At 45.0% G+C, this 20745-nt stretch overlaps 1 protein-coding gene and 2 non-coding genes across 5 annotated transcripts; 2 read left to right on the forward strand and 1 right to left on the reverse strand.

The window, feature by feature from the left end:
• The first annotated feature begins 297 nt into the window (after window positions 1–297).
• On the forward strand, window positions 298–19884 carry LOC137316160 (zinc finger protein 585A-like). 3 transcript variants are annotated; one of them, XR_010961490.1, is made up of 3 exons: window positions 298–444; window positions 5090–7810; window positions 18628–19884. XR_010961490.1 is itself a non-coding variant. In XM_067980330.1 (2 exons), exon 2 carries the CDS (start codon window positions 5439–5441, stop codon window positions 7176–7178), a length of 1740 nt encoding a protein of 579 aa, XP_067836431.1. In that variant the 5' UTR covers window positions 298–444; window positions 5090–5438; the 3' UTR covers window positions 7179–11978. The 3 variants fall into 3 exon arrangements, 1 of the variants encoding a protein (XP_067836431.1); XR_010961489.1 differs by lacking the exon at window positions 18628–19884 and adding an exon at window positions 11661–11978; XM_067980330.1 differs by lacking the exon at window positions 18628–19884 and having other exon boundaries at window positions 5090–11978.
• On the forward strand, window positions 17863–17934 carry trnaw-cca (transfer RNA tryptophan (anticodon CCA)). Its single transcript has one exon. It is a non-coding gene; the product is annotated as a tRNA-Trp (tRNA).
• Window positions 19411–19502, reverse strand: trnar-ucu (transfer RNA arginine (anticodon UCU)). The gene is given in 2 exon segments: window positions 19411–19446; window positions 19466–19502. It is a non-coding gene; the product is annotated as a tRNA-Arg (tRNA).
• Window positions 19885–20745: the final 861 nt, after the last annotated feature.

The following is a 20745-nucleotide window of genomic DNA, read 5'->3' on the forward strand; positions in this document are numbered from 1 at the left end:
TAAGTCCAGAAATTGTGTCTCCGGGGCCCAGGGGACAGAAGAGAAAACAAACCCAGGGGAGGTTTGGACCCTGCAGCAAACACTGAGCAGCACAGACAGACAGACACCTGTTAGGGGAATCAGACGCAAAGCACGAGAGAAAAATCCTGCAAACTTGGATTAGGGAGAAAAGCAACATGGAGGGAGGAGAGAGACAGAGGGAGTGGGAGGGAGGGAGCTCTGGGCTCTTGCTGTGCCTTTTTAATCCCTTGCTTTTGTATTTTAATCAATTCCCTCTCTCTCTCTCTCCCCTCAGGAATCTCTTTGATGAAATGCTGCAAGGAGATGATCCAGAAAGACATTTTGTGAGAAGGAGGAGGAGGAATCCTGGGCCAAGAATCGTTCTCTCTGCTGGGGACTGACTGACTGAGACCTTCACCGCAGCCGGGACCCAATGGGGGCCATGTGAGTAATGTCTGGGTTACTCTGGGATCACTGGGACATTCTGGGGACACTGGGGTATCACTGGGACATTCTGGGGATCACTGGGACATTCTGGGGACACTGGGGGGTGTCACTGGAACATTCAGGTGACACTGGGGGGGTCACTGGGACATCCAGGGGACACTGGGGGGGTCACTGGGACATTCTGGTGCCACTGTCTGGGTCACTGGGACATTCTGGGGACACTGGGGGGTCACTGGGACATTCTGGGGACACTGGGGGATCACTGGGACATTCTGGGGACACTGGGGTGTGTCACTGGAACATTCAGGTGACACTGGGGGGGTCACTGGGACATCCAGGGGACACTGGGGGGGTCACTGGGACATTCTGGTGCCACTGTCTGGGTCACTGGGACATTCTGGGGACACTGGGGGGTCACTGGGACATTCTGGGGACACTGGGGGGTGTCACTGGAACATTCAGGTGATACTGGGGGGTCACTGGGACATCCGGGGGGTCACTGGGACATTCTGGGGACACTGGGGGTCATTGGGACATTCTGGGGACACTGGGGGGGTCACTGGGACATTCAGGGGACACTGAGGGATCACTGGGACATTCTGGGGTCACTGGGGGGGGTCATTGGGACATTCTGGGGACACTGGGGGGGTCATTGGGACATTCTGGGGACACTGGGGGGTCACTGGGACATTCTGGGGTCACTGGGGGTTCACTGGGACATTCTGGGGCCACGGGGGGGGGGGTCCACTGGGACATTCTGGGGCCACTGTGGGGGATCACTGGGACATTCTGGGGACACTGGGGGGTCACTGGGTTTTAAACAGGAGGGTGGAGATCACACAGAGAGGGGGAAGGGATTGAACAGGGAGAGGGAGAAGGGATTGAACAGGGAGAGGGGGAAGGGATTGAACAGGGAGAGGGGGAAGGGATTGAACAGGGAGAGGGGGAAGGGATTGAACAGGGAGAGGGGGAAGGGATTGAACAGGGAGAGGGGGAAGAGATTGAACAGGGAGAGGGGGAAGGGATGGCTGCCATTTTGTCCAAGATGGGGGCCACGCCGGCCGCCGTTTTCTCCATGCTGTCCCCGTGCCATAACACAGAAATATATAAATACATTATAAATATATAGATAATATATTATAAATACAAGTTGTTGTTGTGGTGGTGGCCCAAACACAAAGGCCGCCGCTCTGGCATCCCCGGCTGCACTCTGGGATGCCCGGCTGCACTCTGGGCTGACCGGCTGCACTCTGCCATCACTCTGGGGTCACTGGGACATTCTGGGGTCACTGCGGGATCACCGGGGGCACTCTGTCGGCCACCTGCCGCCATTTTGTCCAAGATGGTGGCTGCGTTGCCCGCCATTTTGTCCAAGATTGCGTCTCGCCGGCCGCTATTTTGTTTAATTTATTATATAAATAATTCAATTGTTTAAAATGTAATGTTAATAATTCAATAGTTTAATTCAATATAAAAATAATCAATTGCTTAATTTATTACATAAAGAAGCCAATTGTTTAATGTATTATATCAATAATTATTTAATTTAATGTACAATTAGTTCAACTATTTAATTATATAAATAATTCAATAGTTTATATTATATAAATAATTCAATGCATTAATTCATTATATAAATAATTTAACAGCTTAATTTATTATATAATAATTCATGTGTCTAATTTATTATAGCAGAAATCCAATAGTTTAATTTATAATGAATTGTTTTATTTATTGTATAAATAATTCAATTGCTCAATTCATTATATAAATAATTCAAGTATTTAATTTATTATAAAAATAATACAATAGCTTAATTCATTTCATGAATAATACAAGTGTTAAATTTATTATATAAAGAAACAATTCTTTAATTTATTATATAAATAATTGAATTGATTATTTGATTATCTAAATAATTCAAATGTTTAATTTATGATATAAATAATTCAAAAGCTCAAATCATTAGAAAAATAATACAAGTGTTAAATTTATTATATAAAGAAACAATTAGAATCATAGAAGTTTACAACATGGAAACAGGCCCTTCGGCCCAACATGTCCATGTCGCCCAGTTTATACCACTAAGCTAGTCCCAATTGCCTGCACTTGGCCCATATCCCTCGATACCCATCTTACCCATGTAACTGTCCAAATGCTTTTTAAAAGACAAAATTGTACCCGCCTCGACTACTGCCTCTGGCAGCTCGTTCCAGACACTCACCACCCTTTGAGTGAAAAAATTGCCCCTCTGGACCCTTTTGTATCTCTCCCCTCTCACCTTAAATCTATGCCCCCTCGTTATAGACTCCCCGACCTTTGGGAAAAGATTTTGACTATCTACCTTATCTATGCCCCTCATTATTTTATAGACTTCTATAAGATCACCCCTAAACCTCCTACTCTCCAGGGAAAAAAGTCTCAGTCCATCCAAACTCTCCCTATAAGTCAAACCATCAAGTCCCGGTAGCATCCTAGTAAATCTTTTCTGCACTCTTTCTCGTTTAATAATATCCTTTCTATAATAGGGTGACCAGAACTGTACACAGTATTCCAAGTGTGGCCTTACTAATGTCTTGTACAACTTCAACAAGACATCCCAACTCCTGTATTCATTGTTCTGACCAATGAAACCAAGCATGCTGAATGCCTTCTTCACCACCCTATCCACCTGTGACTCCACTTTCAAGGAGCTATGAACCTGTACTCCGAGATCTCTTTGTTCTTTCACTCTCCCCAACGCCCTACGGAGTAGGTCCTGGCCCGATTTGATCTACCAAAATGCATCACCTCACATTTATCTAAATTAAACTCCATCTGCCATTCATCGGCCCACTGGCCCAATTTATCAAGATCCCGCTGCAATCCGAGAGAACCTTCTTCACTGTTCACAATGCCACCAATCTTGTGTCATCTGCAAACTTACTAACCATGCCTCCTAAATTCTCATCCAAATCATTAATATAAATAACAAATAACAGCGGACCCAGCACCGATCCCTGAGGCACACCGCTGGTCACAGGCCTCCAGTTTGAAAAACAACCCTCTACAACAATTTTGTATCCAATTTATTATGTAAATAATTCAAGTGTTTCATTCATTATATAAATAATTCAACTAAATATTGAATTCTTTATATAATAAATTAATCAAAAGGAATATTTATATAATGAATTAAACTATTGAATTATTTTTATGATACAATAAATAAACACTAATTGTTCATGTAACAAATTAAACAATTGATTATTTAATGAATTGAACTGTTCAATAATTTATGAAATGAATTGAACGATTGAATTATTTATATTATAAACTAAACACTTGAATTATCTGCTTCCAATGTCTTTGTTTTTCGGCCTGATATTAAGATCATCAATGGCGGCTGCATCACCCAGCATGCAGCGCGGTTCAGATTGTGCCCTATCTGCATCAGTGGAGCCCAGTGCGCAGGCGCAGTAGTGCCTCATTATCGGGCAGTGTGTCCTGAGCATGCGCGGCCAGTCGAGGCTGCGGGAGGAGCGCGTTCGGTGCAGGTCAGAGGATCGGAGCAAGAGGCTCAATAAACCCCGGGGCCCGGGTCCGGGCTCAGGCCCAGGCTCAGGCTTTACAAACCCCGAGTGCGGCCCCAGACCCGAATATAAAACAGTGAACATTATCCCCCCCTCACTACCCGCCGGGAAATGAAGGGGAAATGGGGATCGGTCAGGGAGCGTCTGTAAATGAAGGAGAAATGGTGATCGGTCAGGGAGCGTCTGTAAATGAAGGGGAAATGGGGATCGGTCAGGGAGCGTCTGTAAATGAAGGGGAAATGGTGATCGGTCAGGGAGCGTCTGTAAATGAAGGGGAAATGGGGATCGGTCAGGGAGCGTCTGTAAATGAAGGAGAAATGGTGATCGGTCAGGGAGCGTCTGCAAATGAAGGAGAAATGGCGATCGGTCGGGGAGTGTCTGCAAAATGAAGGAGAAATGGTGATCTCTATACCTTTCGTCATCCAGGGAGCTCTAGCTTTGGATGTTGTTCCTTTCCTCCTCGTGGGAATCTGTCCACTCTGTACCCAAACCAACTCCTCCTTGAAGGCCTCCCACTGTTCAATTACTGTTCTGCCTGACAATTTTTGATACCAATCCACCTGGACAAGATCCCTTTTTAACTCACTGGAATTAGCCCTCCTCCAGTTCAGAATTTTCACATTTGACTGTCCCCTGTCCTTTTCCATAACTGTTCTAAACCTAATGAGATTATGATCACTGCTGCCCCACTGAAACATGCTCCACCTCCCCCACTTCATTCTCCACACCGAGCCCACTGCTGTACTCACACTCTCTCACACTCACTCTCTCACACTCACTCTCTCACACTCACTCTCTCACACTCACTCTCTCACACTCACTCTCTCACACTCACTCTCTCACACTCACTCTCGCATTCCTCTCTCACCCTTTCACTTATGGTTTCGGGCCACTGAAAGATGATGCGATGGGTTTGGATTTCAGCACAGGGAGGAGGGAGAGTGTGTGGGACGGGGATTTACAGCTTTGAGGAATGAGAGAGGAAATAATGTTCCATAGAAAGTAAAGTTATCTGATCTGAATTTCTATCCTGTAATTACAGTGATAACTTTTATAAACTCCTTTTACAGGGGAGGATTTGCAGAGGGAAACTCAAAGCAAAGATCACGTCAAGATCTGACAGAGTCACTCGATTCATCAGGACCTGAATATCATCGGCCTTTAAATGTGGAAGGAGAAACATTTGTCTGTTCTGTCTGTGGGAGAAGATTTCAAACATCAGTGTGAGTGGAAAAGCACCGAGACACACACTGAGTGAAAGTGTTCCAGTGCACTGACTGTGGAAAGAGCTTTAACCAGTTACACAGCCAGAAAAAACATCGCACCGTTCACAGCGGGGAGAAACCGTACACGTGTTCTGTGGGTGGACGAGGCTTCAACTGATCGTCCAACCTGGAGAGACACAAGGACACCCGGACCATGGAGAAACCGTGGAAATGTGGGGACTGTGGGAAGGGATTCAATTACCCTTCAGAGCTGGAAACTCATCGACGCAGTCACACTGGGGAGAGGCCGTTCACCTGCTCCGTGTGTGGGAAGGGATTCATTCGGTCATCCAGCCTCCAGACACACCAGCGAGTTCACTCTGATGAGAGACCTTTTAAATGTTCTGACTGTGAGATGAGGTTCAAAAGCAAAATTAATCTGCTGATACACCAACGCACTCACACGGGGGAGAGGCCGTTCACCTGCTCCGTGTGTGGGAAGGGATTCGCTATTTCATCCAGCCTCCAGACACACCAGCGAGTTCACACTGGGGAGAGACCTTTTAAATGTTCTGACTGTGAGGAAAGGTTTAAATGCAAAAGGAATCTGCTGACACACCAATGTACCCACACTGGGGAGAGGCCGTTCTCCTGCTCCGTGTGTGGGAAGGGATTCACTCAGTCATCCCTCCTCCTGACACACCAGCGAGTTCACACTGGGGAGAGGCCGTTCACCTGCTCCGTGTGTGGGAAGGGATTCACTCAGTCATCCCTCCTCCTGACACACCAGCGAGTTCACACTGGGGAGAGGCCGTTCACCTGCTCCGTGTGTGGGAAGAGATTCACTCAGTCATCCAGCCTCCAGACACACCAGCGAGTTCATTCTGATGAGAGATCTTTTAAATGTTCTGACTGTGAGAAGAGGTTTAAAAGCAAAAGTAATCTGCTGATACACCAACGCACTCACACTGGGGAGAGGCCGTTCATCTGCTCTGTGTGTGGGAAGGGATTCACTCGGTCATCTGAGCTTCTGACACACCAGCGAGTTCACACTGGGGAGAGGCCTTTTCAATGTTCTGACTGTGAGAAGAGGTTTAAAAGCAAAATTGAACTGCTGAAACACCAACGCACTCACACTGGGGAGAGACCGTTCATCTGCTCTGTGTGTGGGAAGGGATTCACTCGGTCATCTCACCTCCTGACACACCAGCGAGTTCACACTGGGGAGAGGCCGTTCACCTGCTCAGTGTGTGGGAAGAGATTCACACTGTCATCCACCCTCCTTACACACCAGCAAGTTCACTCCGATGAGAGACCTTTTAAATGTTATGACTGTGGGAAGAGGTATAAAAGCAAATGTAATCTGCTGACACACCAATGCACCCACACTGGGGAGAGGCCGTTCACCTGCACCTTGTGTGGGATGAGATTCACTCGGTCATCCATCCTGCTGAGACACCAGCGAGTTCACTCCGATGAGAGACCTTTTAAATGTTCTGACTGTGAGAAGAGGTTTAAAAGCAAATTTAATCTGCTGACACACCAACGCACTCACACTGGGGAGAGGCCGTTCTCCTGCTCTGTGTATGGGAAGGGATTCGCTGGGTCATCCACCCTGCTGAAACACCAGCGAGTTCGCACTGGAGAGGGGGCGTTCACCTGCTCTGTGTGTGCGAAGAGATTCACTCGGCCATCCAACCTGCTGAGACACCAGCGAGTTCACTCCGATGAGAGACCTTTTAAATGTTCTGACTGTGAGAAGAGGTACAAAAGCAAATTTAATCTGCTGACACACCAACGCACTCACACTGGGGAGGGGCCGTTCACCTGCTCAGTGTGTGGGAAGGGATTCACTTGGTCATCCTCCCTGCTGAAACACCAGCGAGTTCACACTGAGAGACCTTTAAATGTTCTGACTGTGGGAAGAGATTTAAAATCAGAAACGAACTGCTGAGACATCGACGCACTCACACTGGGGAGAGACTGTTCACCTGCTCCGTGTGTGGGAAGAGATTCACTCGATCATCCCACCTTCTGAAACATTAACTTGTTCACACTATTGAGTGACCTTTTAATGCAGTGACTGTGAGAAGAGCTTTAAAAGCAGAAATGAACTGCTGACACATCAACGCATGCCCATTGGTTGAGAGACTGTTCACCTGCTCCGTGTGTGGGAAGGGATTCACTCAGTCATCACACGTGCTGAGACACCAGCGAGTTCACGAAATGAGCAGGTCCAACGAGCCAGTCTGTAACACAGGCCAATGACTCAGTGCAGCTCGTTACCCAGTCACTGGGCTCCGTTATAGCCTCTCCTGTCAGTAACACACAAAGAGAAATTGTAAATCTGAAACAGAAAGAGATAATGTGGAACACTTCATATCAACCACCAGTTTTTCCCTCTTTCCGGCTTTTAAAACAATCTGTTTCACAGTTTGTGAAACCCGAAACAGCCTCTGGGATTTGCTGATTGAGAATTTCAGTGGAAATTGGGACCGTCATTAAGTATCGGAACAAATATCCCCGCTGAGGTTTCGGGATTGTTACTGGTTTATTTATATCAGTGAGTGACCAATTTTAAACCAGGTGAGGGTCTAAACCTAAGGTAAGAGCCTGGGATAGACAAGAGATTCTTCAATGTATCAAGTTAAATTACACTGATTCCACCAACACTGGACATTACATCCCTCAAACATTGTTACCTGTTACTGTATAAAACTGGTGAGGGTGGAAATGGGAAATAACTGAAAAAAACTTCATTGTATCAAAGTTAATTCTGATCATTATTATTATACAAACATTCTACAGCCGGTCCCTTAAAAAGGACCCAATATCAAACCAGTCCCCAGTCCTTGGGCCTGTGCCAATGTTGTGATTTGCATCCGCTTCTGACTGACTTGGTATCAGACGCACTCCCGTCAACAGTAAACGGATGGAGCCGGATCCATAAGAGAAAAATGAGGACCGAGCTCCGCGGTTCTCCCAGAGTGCGGGAGGCGGAGTAACAGCAGCAGACAGAGAGATCTCTCTAAACCAGCCGCTGCCGCCGGAGAGAAGCGAGTCCCGTTCCGAGCCGTGTCTGTCAGGCGCCCGCTGACCCTCTCTTCACTGAAGGGGACCGATTCAGCACCAACTCACACACCCACCATTGGATCATTGAATCACCTTCAACACCTGAATTACATCACCACTTAATCCTCTATACACGAGGAAATACAAACCTTGTCCACGCAACTTGCCCTCATAATTTTAACATTTTAGCCCCGGTATCATTCTGGTCTTTCTGCGCTGCACCTCCTGCAAGGCCAATATATCCTTCCTGAGGTCTGGTGCCCAGGACTGAATGCCGTACTCTAAATGTGGCCTTAGCAGAGTTTATAGAATTCTAACATAAATTCCACCCTTTTGAATTCCAGTTCCCTTGAGATAAAGGCCGACATTCCATTAGCCATTTTAATTATTTTTTGCACCTGTCTCCCAACTCTTCGTGATTTCCCGAAGTATCTCTGCTCACCCCCAGTTCCTGGCTTCTCACCATTTTGAAAATACTCTGATTTATCTTGCTTCGGGCCAAAGTGGATGGCCTCACATTTCCCCACATTGAAACTTTGAACAGTCTGGGGCTCTTTTGTATCGAAAAGAGAAGGCTGAGGGTGACCTGATACAGGACTTTAAGATTATGCAAGGGTTTGATAGGTCAGAGGTAGATAAGGTGTTTGTACTTTTGGGAGTGGGGACGTCAGAACTTAGGGCCATGAATATAATAGTCATCAATAAATCCAATATCGCATTCAAGAGAAACATATTTATCCAGAGAGTCGTTAGAATGTGCAGCTCGCTCCCACAAGGAGTAGTTAAGGCGAATCGCATGGATGCATTTACAGGGAAGCGAGATAAACACATGGAGGAGAAAGGAATATTCGGGTTTGGTCATAGGGTTAGATGAAGAGGGGTTGGAGGAGGCTCGTCTGCAGCATAAACACCGGTATAGTCTAGTTGGGCCGAATTGCCTGTTTCTGTGATGTACATTCGATGTAATTCTATGTAAGCTCCATCTGACACAGTTTTACCAACTCACTGAATCTATCAATTTCCTTTTACAACTTTATGCTCCCATCTACACCACTCACTGTGCACCGAAACTTGGTGTCGTCGACAAACATGAATATACCGCTCTCTATTCCTTTATCTGCCTCATTTATACAGATCCCTGGGGGACACCACTAATCAAATCCTGTCAATTTGAGTACATCCCCATTAACCCTACTCTCTGTCTCCTACCTCCAAACCAACTCCCTCCCCATGTCAATGGGTTGCTTTGAATTCCACATGTAAACAGAAATGAGAACAGTCTCTGATGTTAAACCTTATCGAATGCCTCTGGAAGTCAATATACACATAACACCCATAGACACTCCATTATTTACCACGTTAGTTACATCTTCAAAAAGTTCAACTAGTTTCGTTCGACTTGACTTACACTTTACAAATCCATGCTGACTCTCTCTGATCAATTCAGGTTTATCCAAGTGCTCAGTCATTCTTTCCCTAATAACAGATTCTGGTAACTTCCCCACAACAGACATCAGACTAATAGGTCTATAATTTCCTGCTTTATCTCTCCTACCCTTCCGATATAATGGAATGACATTTGAAATTTTTCAATCCATGGAACAATTCCTGAATCAAGAGAGTTTTGAACGATCATGACTAAAGCATGTACAATTTCCTCACCTATTCCCCTTAGTCCCCTGGGATGGTAAACATCAGGTCCTGGAGATTTGTCTATCTTTAGTCTAATTGTTTTCTCCAATACCATTATTTTACTTACACTGAATCCCCTTGATTTATTTTCAGTTTTCCTCGTGTCTCTGGTATATTATCCTAATGATTTTCTGTTAGTATCAGCAAGTCTGCCATTTCCTGATTTTCAATTACAATATCACCTCCATTTGTCTTTAAGGGCCCACATTACTCTTAGTCACCCTTCTTTCTCATAATATACGTGTAAAAACCTTGAAAGTTGTCCTTAATTTCACTCACAAGTTTTTCTCGTTTTCCCTCTTTGCACCTTTTACGATTTTTTTTTAGTTTAAGCACCACAATAAACAACTCTTCACTGTGAAATTTGCTAAATTAGTTCTTCAGTGTCAGAGCGAGAATTGTCCATCCCTAATTTATTTAAAGTAACAAACAGAAGCACAAATATTCATCCGTGTATCAAAGCACTGATGGACACAGAAAGATAAACACAGCCTGAAACGCAGTCAGTATCGGGATTCACAGGGAAACGGGCAAGTGAAATAGACAAAGATCAAACAGTCTGAACTCACAACAGAATGTGACGTGTAGCTGATAGATATTAATGAGAGGAGGTTGGAAACAGTACCATGACTTGGCTCTGTGGCTTAGTTGGTTGAAGCGAGATCCTGGGTTCAACTCCCAGTGGTGCCTTTGTTTAATTCGTGGTGTTCAGTGAATTTTAGACGGAAAAACGCACAGTGCGGTGTTTGTGTTTTGTTCAGGAGCCAAAACAGAACTGATCAGGAAGTCTCTTCAAAAATCCCTTTTCATTATACAGACAGCCCTCTCATAGAATGTGTCAGTGACACGTTCTTGTTTCTGGGCTCGTTGAGGTCGGGGGATAATTCTCGATTCGAGGGTCATACCCTGGAGAAGCCCTAATTTAACCCGAGACTTTTGATCTTGACGTGCGGTTCAAACTTTGCAAAGAGGAAAAATAAATCCACAAATTACTCCACCTGAATCTCAAGCGCTTTCGGAAGAAGTTCAGTTCAAACAATCAGGACTTTAAAGGCACCTCAATGAGCTGCACTTTCATTGAACGAGCTTTGCTTCCAATTACATTCGACCTTGAAACCGCTCTGGGTTTTCATCTCACTGAAGCAGAGTGTGGCCGCTCTGTATCTGTGAGCATGTCGGTGACGAGGTTCGCTTTGATATTGGTCGCTCTCAATTTTTAAGATCTCGTCAAGTTCAGGGAAAAGAAACCGAGAATCGAATTGTCCCTGTAAGTGATGAATTGAAGGGATTGGTGCTCCAAGCAGATCTGGAAAATGCGCAATGCGGTCTCTCAGGAATTCCAAATCCACCCTCTCGCCACTCGGCGATCATATTAACTGAGCTTTACTCTGGCCCAGTGACACCGCGCTGAAATCGAGTATTTCTCTGGCACGTTTCTCTTAACTTCACAGTTGCTGGTTTAAGAGTGAAGACCGGCTCGTTGGATTTTCACTCCTGCAAGTTTCAACCACTCATTTTGGAAAAGTAAACTGACAGTCGACAGCTGTTATATTGGTCACTGCAGCCTCAAGGTTTAGCTCAGTGAATTACTGGTTTCGCAGGTGACCTCTTCACTTGTCTCGATGGTGCTATTGGTTAGATTGATTCGAGCCCTTATTTTATTTTTCCTCAGGATTCATTGCCTCAATGTTCCAGGGTTTCAATGTGTGTTTTGTCTGCAAGAAAATGTACCGTGATCATTGCCGGCTGAGCAGGGCTGATATTCCACCATTTACCCTGTGGACTAAAAAAAACCTTGTGATCGGAGAGCAGGCACATGAAACTTATAAAGGAATGGAACATTGGCTTCACGGAAATCACAATTCATCTTGACAGACAAGATCCTGAAAGGCGAATTCGCTGTGACATGGAGATTTCTGTAGTGAGCGAGACCAGACTGTTTCTATGTTCAGAGAATAAATGGCGCACGCTTTATGTTGGAAAAGCAAAACGGTGGGGATTTTTGTCATAGCCCGATGCCTTTCGTGTTGTATCAACTGTCCCTCGTTGCGTTACTTTCATCTTGATCGCATAACCAGTTCAGGCGTTCTTGTGATAAATGGCGACAATTGCCTGCTTTGATAAATTTAACAACGGCTGCACCAGATTCCTGGCGTCAAAAACACTGAACCTTTAATCCCACTCTTCAGATACAGTCTGTAAAATAATGAAATTTCATCACATGAAATGCACAAAAATCAAAGATTCCAACCACTCGCTGTGTAAAGAAGTTTTTACTCATGTCACCTTTGCTTCTTTTGCCAATCACCTTAAATCTATGCCCTTTGGTTCATGTCCCTTCCGCCAATGGGAACAGTTTCACTCTATCTACTCTGTCAAGGCCCTTCATGATTTTGAATATGTCTGTCAAATCTCCTCTCAGCCTTCTCAGTTCCAAGGAGAACAATCCCAGCTTCTTCAGTCTATCCACGTAATTTAAGTCCCTCATCCCTGGAATCATTCCAGTAAATCTCCTCTGCACCCTCTCAAGGCCTTCACATCCTTCCAAAAGTGCACTGCCCAGAACGGGACACAATACTTCATTTGTGGCCGAAATAGTGTTTTATGAAGGTTCATCATGACTTCCTTGTTTTCTAATGTATGCCCTCTTCATAAAGCCCAGGACCCCGTCTGCTTTATAAACCGCTTTCTCAACCTGCCCTGCTACTTTCAAGGATTTGTGCACATATACCCCAAGATCCCTCTGTTCCTCTGACCCTTTCAGAATTGTGCCCTCTAGTTTATATTGCCTCTCCTCGTTGTTCCTACCGAAATGCATCACCTCGCATTTTTCCGTGTTAAACTTCATCTGCCACGTGTCTGTCCATGCCACCGGCGTGCCCATATCCTCTTCAAGTCTATCATATAGAATCATAGAATCATAGAAGTTACAACATGGAAACAGGCCCTTTGGCCCAACATGTCCATGTCGCCCAGTTTATACCACCAAGCTAGTCCCAATTTCCTGCACTTGGCCCATATCCCTCTATACCCATCTTACCCATGTAACTGTCCAAATGCTTTTTAAAAGACAAAATTGTACCCGCCTCGACTACTGCCTCTGGCAGCTCGTTCCAGACACTCACCACCCTTTGAGTGAAAAAATTGCCCCTCTGGACCCTTTTGTATCTCTCCCCTCTCACCTTAAATCTATGCCCCCTCGTTATAGACTCCCCTACCTTTGGGAAAAGATTTTGACTATCGACCTTATCTATGCCCCTCATTATTTTATAGACTTCTATAAGATCACCCCTTAACCTCCTACTCTCCAGGGAAAAAAGTCCCAGTCTGTCTAACCTCTCCCTAAAAGTCAAACCATCAAGTCCCGGTAGCATCCGAGTAAATATTTTCTGCACTCTTTCTAGTTTAATAATATCCTTTCTATAATAGGGTGACCAGAACTGTACACAGTACTCCAAGTGTGGCCTCACCAATGCCCTGTACAACTTCAACAAGACATCCCAACTCCTGCATTCAATGTTCTGACCAATGAAACCAAGCATGCCGAATGCCTTCTTCACCACCCTATCCACCTGTGACTCCACTTTCAAGGAGCTATGAACCTGTACTCCGAGATCTCTTTGTTCTATAACTTTCCCCAACGCCCTACCATTAACGGAGTAGGTCCTGGCCCGATTCAATCTACCAAAATGCATCACCTCACATTTATCTAAATTAAACTCCATCTGCCATTCATCGGCCCACTGACCCAATTTATCAAGATCCCGTTGCAATCCTAGATAACCTTCTTCACTGTCCACAATGCCACCAATCTTGGTGTCATCTGCAAACTTACTAACCATGCCTCCTAAATTCTCATCCAAATCATTAATATAAATAACAAATAACAGCGGACCCAGCACCGATCCCTGAGGCACACTGCTGGACACAGGCATCCAGTTTGAAAAACAACCCTCTACAACCACCCTCTGTCTTCTGTCGTCAAGCCAATTTTGTATCCAATTCGCTACCTCACCTTGGATCCCATGAGATTTAACCTTATGTCACAACCTACCATGCGGTACCTTGTCAAAGGCTTTGCTGAAGTCCATGTAGACCACGTCCACTGCACAGCCCTCATCTATCTTCTTGGTTACCCCTTCAAAAAACTCAATCAAATTCGTGAGACATGATTTTCCTCTCACAAAACCATGCTGACTGTTCCTGATTGGTCCCTGCCTCTCCAAATGCCTGTGGATCCTGTCCCTCAGAATACCCTCTAACAACTTACCCACTACAGATGTCAGGCTCACCGGTCTGTCGTTCCCAGGCTTTTCCCTGCCGCCCTTCTTAAACAAAGGCACAACATTTGCTACCCTCCAATCTTCAGGCACCTCACCTGTAGTGGTGGATGATTCAAATATCTCTGCTAGGGGACCCGCAATTTCCTCCCTAACCTCCCATAACGTCCTGGGATACATTTCATCAGGTCCCGGAGATTTATCTACCTTGATGCGCGTTAAGACTTCCAGCACCTCCCTCTCTGTAATATGTACACTCCTCAAGACATCACTATTTATTTCAACAAGTTCCCTAACATCCATGCCTTTCTCAACCGTAAATACCGATGTGAAATATTCATTCAGGATCTCACCCATCTCTTGTGGTTCCGCACATAGATGACCTTGTTGATCCTTAAGAGGCCCTACTCTCTCCCTAGTTACTCTTTTGCCCTTTATGTATTTGTAGAAGCTCTTTGGATTCTCCTTTGCCTTATCTGCCAAAGCAATCTCATGTCCCCTTTTTGCCCTCCTGATTTCTCTCTTAACTCTGCTCCGGCAATCTCTATACTCTTCAAGGGATCCACTTGATCCCAGCTGCCTATGCATGCAATATGCCTCCTTCTTCTTTTTGACAAGGGCCTCAATCTCCCGAGTCATCCAAGGTTCCCTACTTCTACCAGCCTTGCCCTTCACTTTATAAGGAATGTGCTTACCCTGAACCCTGGTTAACACACTTTTGAAAGCCTCCCACTTACCAGACGTCCCTTTGCCTGCCAACAGACTCTCCCAATCAACTTCTGAAGGTTCCAGTCTAATACCATCAAAATTGGCCTTTCCCCAATTTAGAATTTTAACTTTTGGGCCAGACCTATCCTCCATAGCTATCTTAAAACTAATGGAATTATGATCACTGGTCCCAAAGTGATCCCTCACTAACACTTCTGTCACCTGCCCTTCCTTATTTCCCAAGAGGAGGTCAAGTTTTGCCCCCTCTCGAGTCGGGCCATCCACATACTGATTGAGAAATTCCTCCTGAATACACTCAACAAATTTCTCTCCATCCAAGCCCCTAATGCTATGGCTGTCCCAGTCAATGTTGGGAAAGTTAAAGTCCCCTACTATTACCACCCTATTTTTCTTGCAGCTGTCTGTAATCTCCATACATACTTGCTCCTCAATTTCCCGTTGACTATTTGGGGGTCTGTAGTACAATCCTATCAAAGTGATCTCTCCCTTCTTATTTTTCAGTTCTACCCATATAGACTCAGTGGTCGAACCCTCGGATATATCCCCTCTCACGACTGCCGTGATGTTCTCCCTAATCAAGAACGCAACTCCCCCTCCTCTCTTACCTCCTGCTCTATCTTTCCTATAGCATCTGTACCCTGGAACATTGAGCTGCCAGTCTTGCCCCACCTCACTGTTCTCTACCCTTCCAAGTTTTGTGTCATCTGCAAATTTTGATATTGTACCCTTTACTCCCAACTCCAAGTCATTAATATATATCAAGAAAAGTAGTGGTCCCAGCACCGACCCGTATGGAACACCATTGTCCACCTCCCTCCTGTCCGAAAAACAACCATTCACCACAACTCTCTGTTTCCTGTCATTTAGCCAGTGCTGCATCCATATTGCTATTGCCCCCTTTATTCCATGGGCTGCAATCTTGATAGCAAGCTACCACGTGGCACTTTATCAAACGCTTTTTGAAAGTCCATATACACCACGTCAACTGCATTGACCTCATCTACCCTCTCTGTTACCTCATCAAACTACTCTATCAAGTTGGTTAAACACGATTTGCCTTTAACAAATCCGTGCTGGAATTCCCTGATCAATCCACACTCGTCCAAGTGACTGTTAATTCTGTCCCGGATTATCATTTCCAAAACTTTCCCCATCACCGAGGTTAAACTGACTGGCCTATAGTTGCTGGGTTTATCTTTACACCCTTTTTTTGAACAAGGTTGTAACATTTGCAATTCTCCAGTCTTCCGGCACCATCCCCATATCGAAGGATGTCTGGAAGATTATGGCCAGTACCTGTGCAATTTCCCCCTTTACTTCCCTCAGCATCCTCAGGTGCATCCCATCTGGATCAGGTGACTTATCTATTTTAAGTAGAGCAAGCCTTTCTAGTACCTCTTTCTCATTTTTTAGCCCATCCAGTATCTTAACTATATATTCCTTTATCGAGAATCTGGCAGCATCTTCTTCCTTGGTAAAGAACAATGCAAAGTACTCATTTGGTACCTCAGGCCATGCCCACTGCCTCCATGAGTAGATCTCCTTTATGGTCCCTAATCGTCCCCACCCCTCCTCTTACTACCCGTTTACTGTTAACATGTCTGTAGAAGACTTTTTGATTCCCTTTTATGTTTTCCGCGATTCTTATACTCTCTCTTTGCCCCTCTTATTTCCTTTTTCACTTCCCCTCTGAACTTTCTATAGTCTCTCTGGTTGGTACTTGTGTTATCAACCTGACACCTGTCATAGGCCACTTTTCCCCGCTTCATCTTACTCTCTATCTCTCTTATTATCCCGGGAGCTCTGGCTTTAGTTGCCCGACCTTTCTACCTCGTTGGAATGTACCTTGTCTGTACCCGAATCATCTTTTTAAAAGCCGCCCACTGCTCAATTATAATTTTGCCTGACAATCTTTAATTCCAATTTACCGGGGCCAGATCTGTTCTCATCCCACTGAAATTGACCCTCCTCCAATTGAGTACTTTTACTTTAGAGTGGACAGAGTCCATTTCCATAGCTATTCTAATCCTTATAATACTGATCGCTGCTCCCTAAATGCTCCCCCACTGACACTTGCTCCACTTGGCCCGCCTCATTCCCTTGCACCAAGTCCAGCAATGCCTCCTTCCTCAGTGGGCCAGAAACGTACTGGTCGAGAAAGTTATCCTGAACACATTTCAAAAATTCCTCCCCTTCTTTGTGCCTTATATTATTGTTATCCCAGTCTATATTAGGATAGTTGAAATTCCCGGTTATTACTATTTTATGGCTTTTGCACCTCTCTGTAATTTCCCTGCAAATTTGCTCCTCTGTATCCGTCCCCCTAGCTGTTGGCCTATAGAATACACCAAGTAGTGTAATCGCACCTCTATTGTTCCTTAACTCGAACTCAGTACCCAGGAGAAATTCCCTCGTTCCTGGGAACTTTGTATTAAGCAGAAGTTAGCAGCAAAAAGTGTTCGTGGTGGGACTGAGAAATGCTTTAACAGCCGGCACCCTGTGAAACAGAGCTCCAAGTGTCGGTTTAAATAAAGTCCTGATCTGACAGAGCGGAGGGCAGATGAGGATTGAATTAAATCCCAATTCACTGAATCTAAACAAGGTTTAAATAAGTGAATCTGTCAGGAGTGGGATTCCTGAGCTTGTGTGTGAGCTGAAACTGGATCGGTCCCGTTCTATAAAGACTGAATGGCAGGCGGCTCCCAGACAGGGCTCAGGCCGGGACTGGCAGCTCTCCGCTGGTAACGGCTGGATTGGAGAGCGGGGCTCCTGCGCTGTTGCTGCTGCTGCTTCCGCCTCTTCGAGACCCTGTGGCGGTCGGTACCGATCTCCCTCCTATGGATCCGGCTCCAGGTGGGCGCTGTGGACCTCGTGGCGCAACGGTAGCGCGTCTGACTCCAGATCAGAAGGACGCGTGTTCGAATCACGTCGGGGTCATTGCATTTTCGCAACGTTTCAGTGTCGCTCTGTTTTATCGCGGGGCAGTCTTTCAGGGATGGTCTGTTCACTGTGTGTAAAATAATATTTATCACAGAATGAACACACCACAGAAGGAGGCCATTCAACCCATCAATCCCTTACCTGCCTTTTGTAAGACCAATCCCATTAGTCCCATTCCCCGTCCCTTTCCCCGGGGCCCTGCATTTTCCCCTTCAAGTATTTATCAAATTCCTTTTTAAAAGCCACGATTGAATCTGCTTCCACCGCCCTTTCAGGCAGCGCATTCCAGATCATAACCATTCGCTGCGTAAAAAAGATTTTCCTCATGTCGCCTTTGGTTCTTTTGCCAATCACCTCAAATCTGTGTCCTCTGGTTCTCGACACTTCCGCCAATGGGAACAGCTTCTCTTTATTAACTTTATCTGAACCCTCCATGACTTTGAACACTTCTATCAAATCTCCTCTGAACCTTCTCTGCTCTGAGGAGAACAACCCCAGCACGGGGTAAATGCGGTCAATTAGCTCCAATTTATTTATTTGGGCATTAAACAAAATGTGAAAGACTGGCGAGGCGTTGTGCGAACAGAGCTCACTGCTCGAAGACAATAAATCCAATCACTGCGTGGGCGCTGAGTTCAAATCTCACTACAGATCGAATTTCTGACAATGTTCATTTTGACCTGTTCGCAGAAAACCCGATTGTCGTGCGATGGAGCAGAGGATGTGAAAGAAGCTGAAAGTGGAAGTGCAGATATTAGTTTCATCACAGTGACTGGACACGTTTCCACAGGTTCGGGCCTCTCACCTTAAGATTCTTTCCAGCAGAGTGGGACAGGTGATCAGAGTGACCGGGCTCCAGCGGCGCAATCGGTCAGTGCGCGGTCCTTATCTGACAGGACAGGGTCGGGAAATACCGAGGTTGTTAATTCGAGTCTCACCGAGATCAAACAATCCTTTTGCTTGTGAACATTTCGACCGGAGTTGAAGGTACAATTAGTTTGTTCCAAAATGCATCCACTTATTTGTATTGCCATGTGGTTCCTCCGGACTACGCTGTTGCAATAGCAGATGAGATGTTCAGTATTCCTTGTTTACAGGGGGGAGGCTGCGGTTTTGGAGACACAAACTATGATTTTGAACCATCCACAAATCGTGGGATTTAACTGGAGTTTTAAACCAGCGCCTTAGACCGCTCAGCCAGGATACTTTCCAACCTGCACTTCAGGAGCTAGTTTTACAGGAATAGAATTACTACAAGCAAGAATTCTACCCCTCAAGCACCAATGCTCACACGGCAGCAGGATGCATGTGTCCAATGAGAAACCTGTCTGAAGGAACATTCAGTCTGACAGAGCCGGAAGTCCAGCAGATTGACTTTCGGTCTGAGCAGATGATGAGTCTCCTCCTTGAGAGAGTTTGCGCGGTTTTGCTGCAAAATTTCACTTCCCAGCTCCTGATCCGTGAACTAAAATCCAACTCTGGTGGGACTCGAACCCACAACCTTTGAATGTCCCCTCCGATTATTAAGTAGAAGTCCAACACGCTGTCCATTGCGCCACAGAGTCAGTTATGCAACATGAGGGAGAGCGGGGATCCTGTGCTGTGGTTGAGGCGGTCAGGCTGCTCCTCTTTCCGCCTTTCACATTCCGAGAGCCGGGGCGGCAGTCTGCACCGATCGCCCTCCAATGGATCCGGCTCCAGCCGCTTGTTGTGGGCCTGGTGCAAGAACAGTCGCGTCTGACTCCACATCAGAAGGCTGCGTGTTTTGAACCAGGTTGAAATCACAGCATTTTCACTGTGGCTCAGGGTCCTGCCGACTGATTTTAGATCGGGACAGTGTTTTAGCGATGGGATGTTCAGTGTTTGTCCAACAATATCAAAATTAAATTTGATACATTAATAAGCTTTTTGTTCTGTTATTTCCGATTTACACCCTCTCCAGTTTTATGTAGAAACAGTGAACAATGTTTAAGGGATGTGGTGTGCAGTGTTTGTGGAATCAGTGTAATTAAATTTGATACTTTCATCTGTTCCTTCTCCAACCCAGACTCTTATCATTAGATTTGTAGTTTCACCCTGTTTAAAATAGGTTACTCAGTGATAGAAATAAATCAGTAACAACCCCGAAACCTCAGCGGGTATATTTGTTCCAATACCTTGTGATGGTCTCGATTTCCATTTAAATTTTCAATCAGCAATTCCCAACGGGTGTTTTGGGTTTGACAAACTAATTTAAGTACTTGACTGGTTCCTGGAAATGATCCAGTGGGGATTTCCTTACCCGTACAGATATAGAAATAAATACATTCCATCATTTCACAAATGACAGTTGTGTAAATAAATATATCGCGATCTGTAAGATGGAAAAGCAGCTCTTCATGTTCATAAACAAATTTCCACATTTTATTTTATTAATCCACTTACGTTTCAATGTAGAACATATATTCAGAGCATCCCTCTAAACTTAAAGAATGGTAAAACAATTGCAGATTTTACAAACACATAACACGCTATCGTATAAGTAAGATTAATGCCTACTTTGTGAAAGTTGTATTCTAATTGTCTTTATGATGTTACGAAAAATATTTCTAGTTGTACATCCCCAACTTAACGGAGAAACTAAGATGTAAACCAAAAGGATTTTTCAAAAACTATTTGGGGCGATATGATCAGTTCCCCTTCTCCTTTCTTTAATTGTTACCTTTTGCTAATTGTTCATCTTGATCCGTTTGCTTCATTTTTTTCTCAGTCATTGATGGTGAATTTTCTATCTGTTAACATTCTTAAATATTTGATTTGTTTGTTCCT

This window comes from Heptranchias perlo, unplaced genomic scaffold, assembly GCF_035084215.1.
Source record: "Heptranchias perlo isolate sHepPer1 unplaced genomic scaffold, sHepPer1.hap1 HAP1_SCAFFOLD_562, whole genome shotgun sequence".
Taxonomy (NCBI): Eukaryota; Metazoa; Chordata; class Chondrichthyes; order Hexanchiformes; family Hexanchidae; genus Heptranchias; species Heptranchias perlo.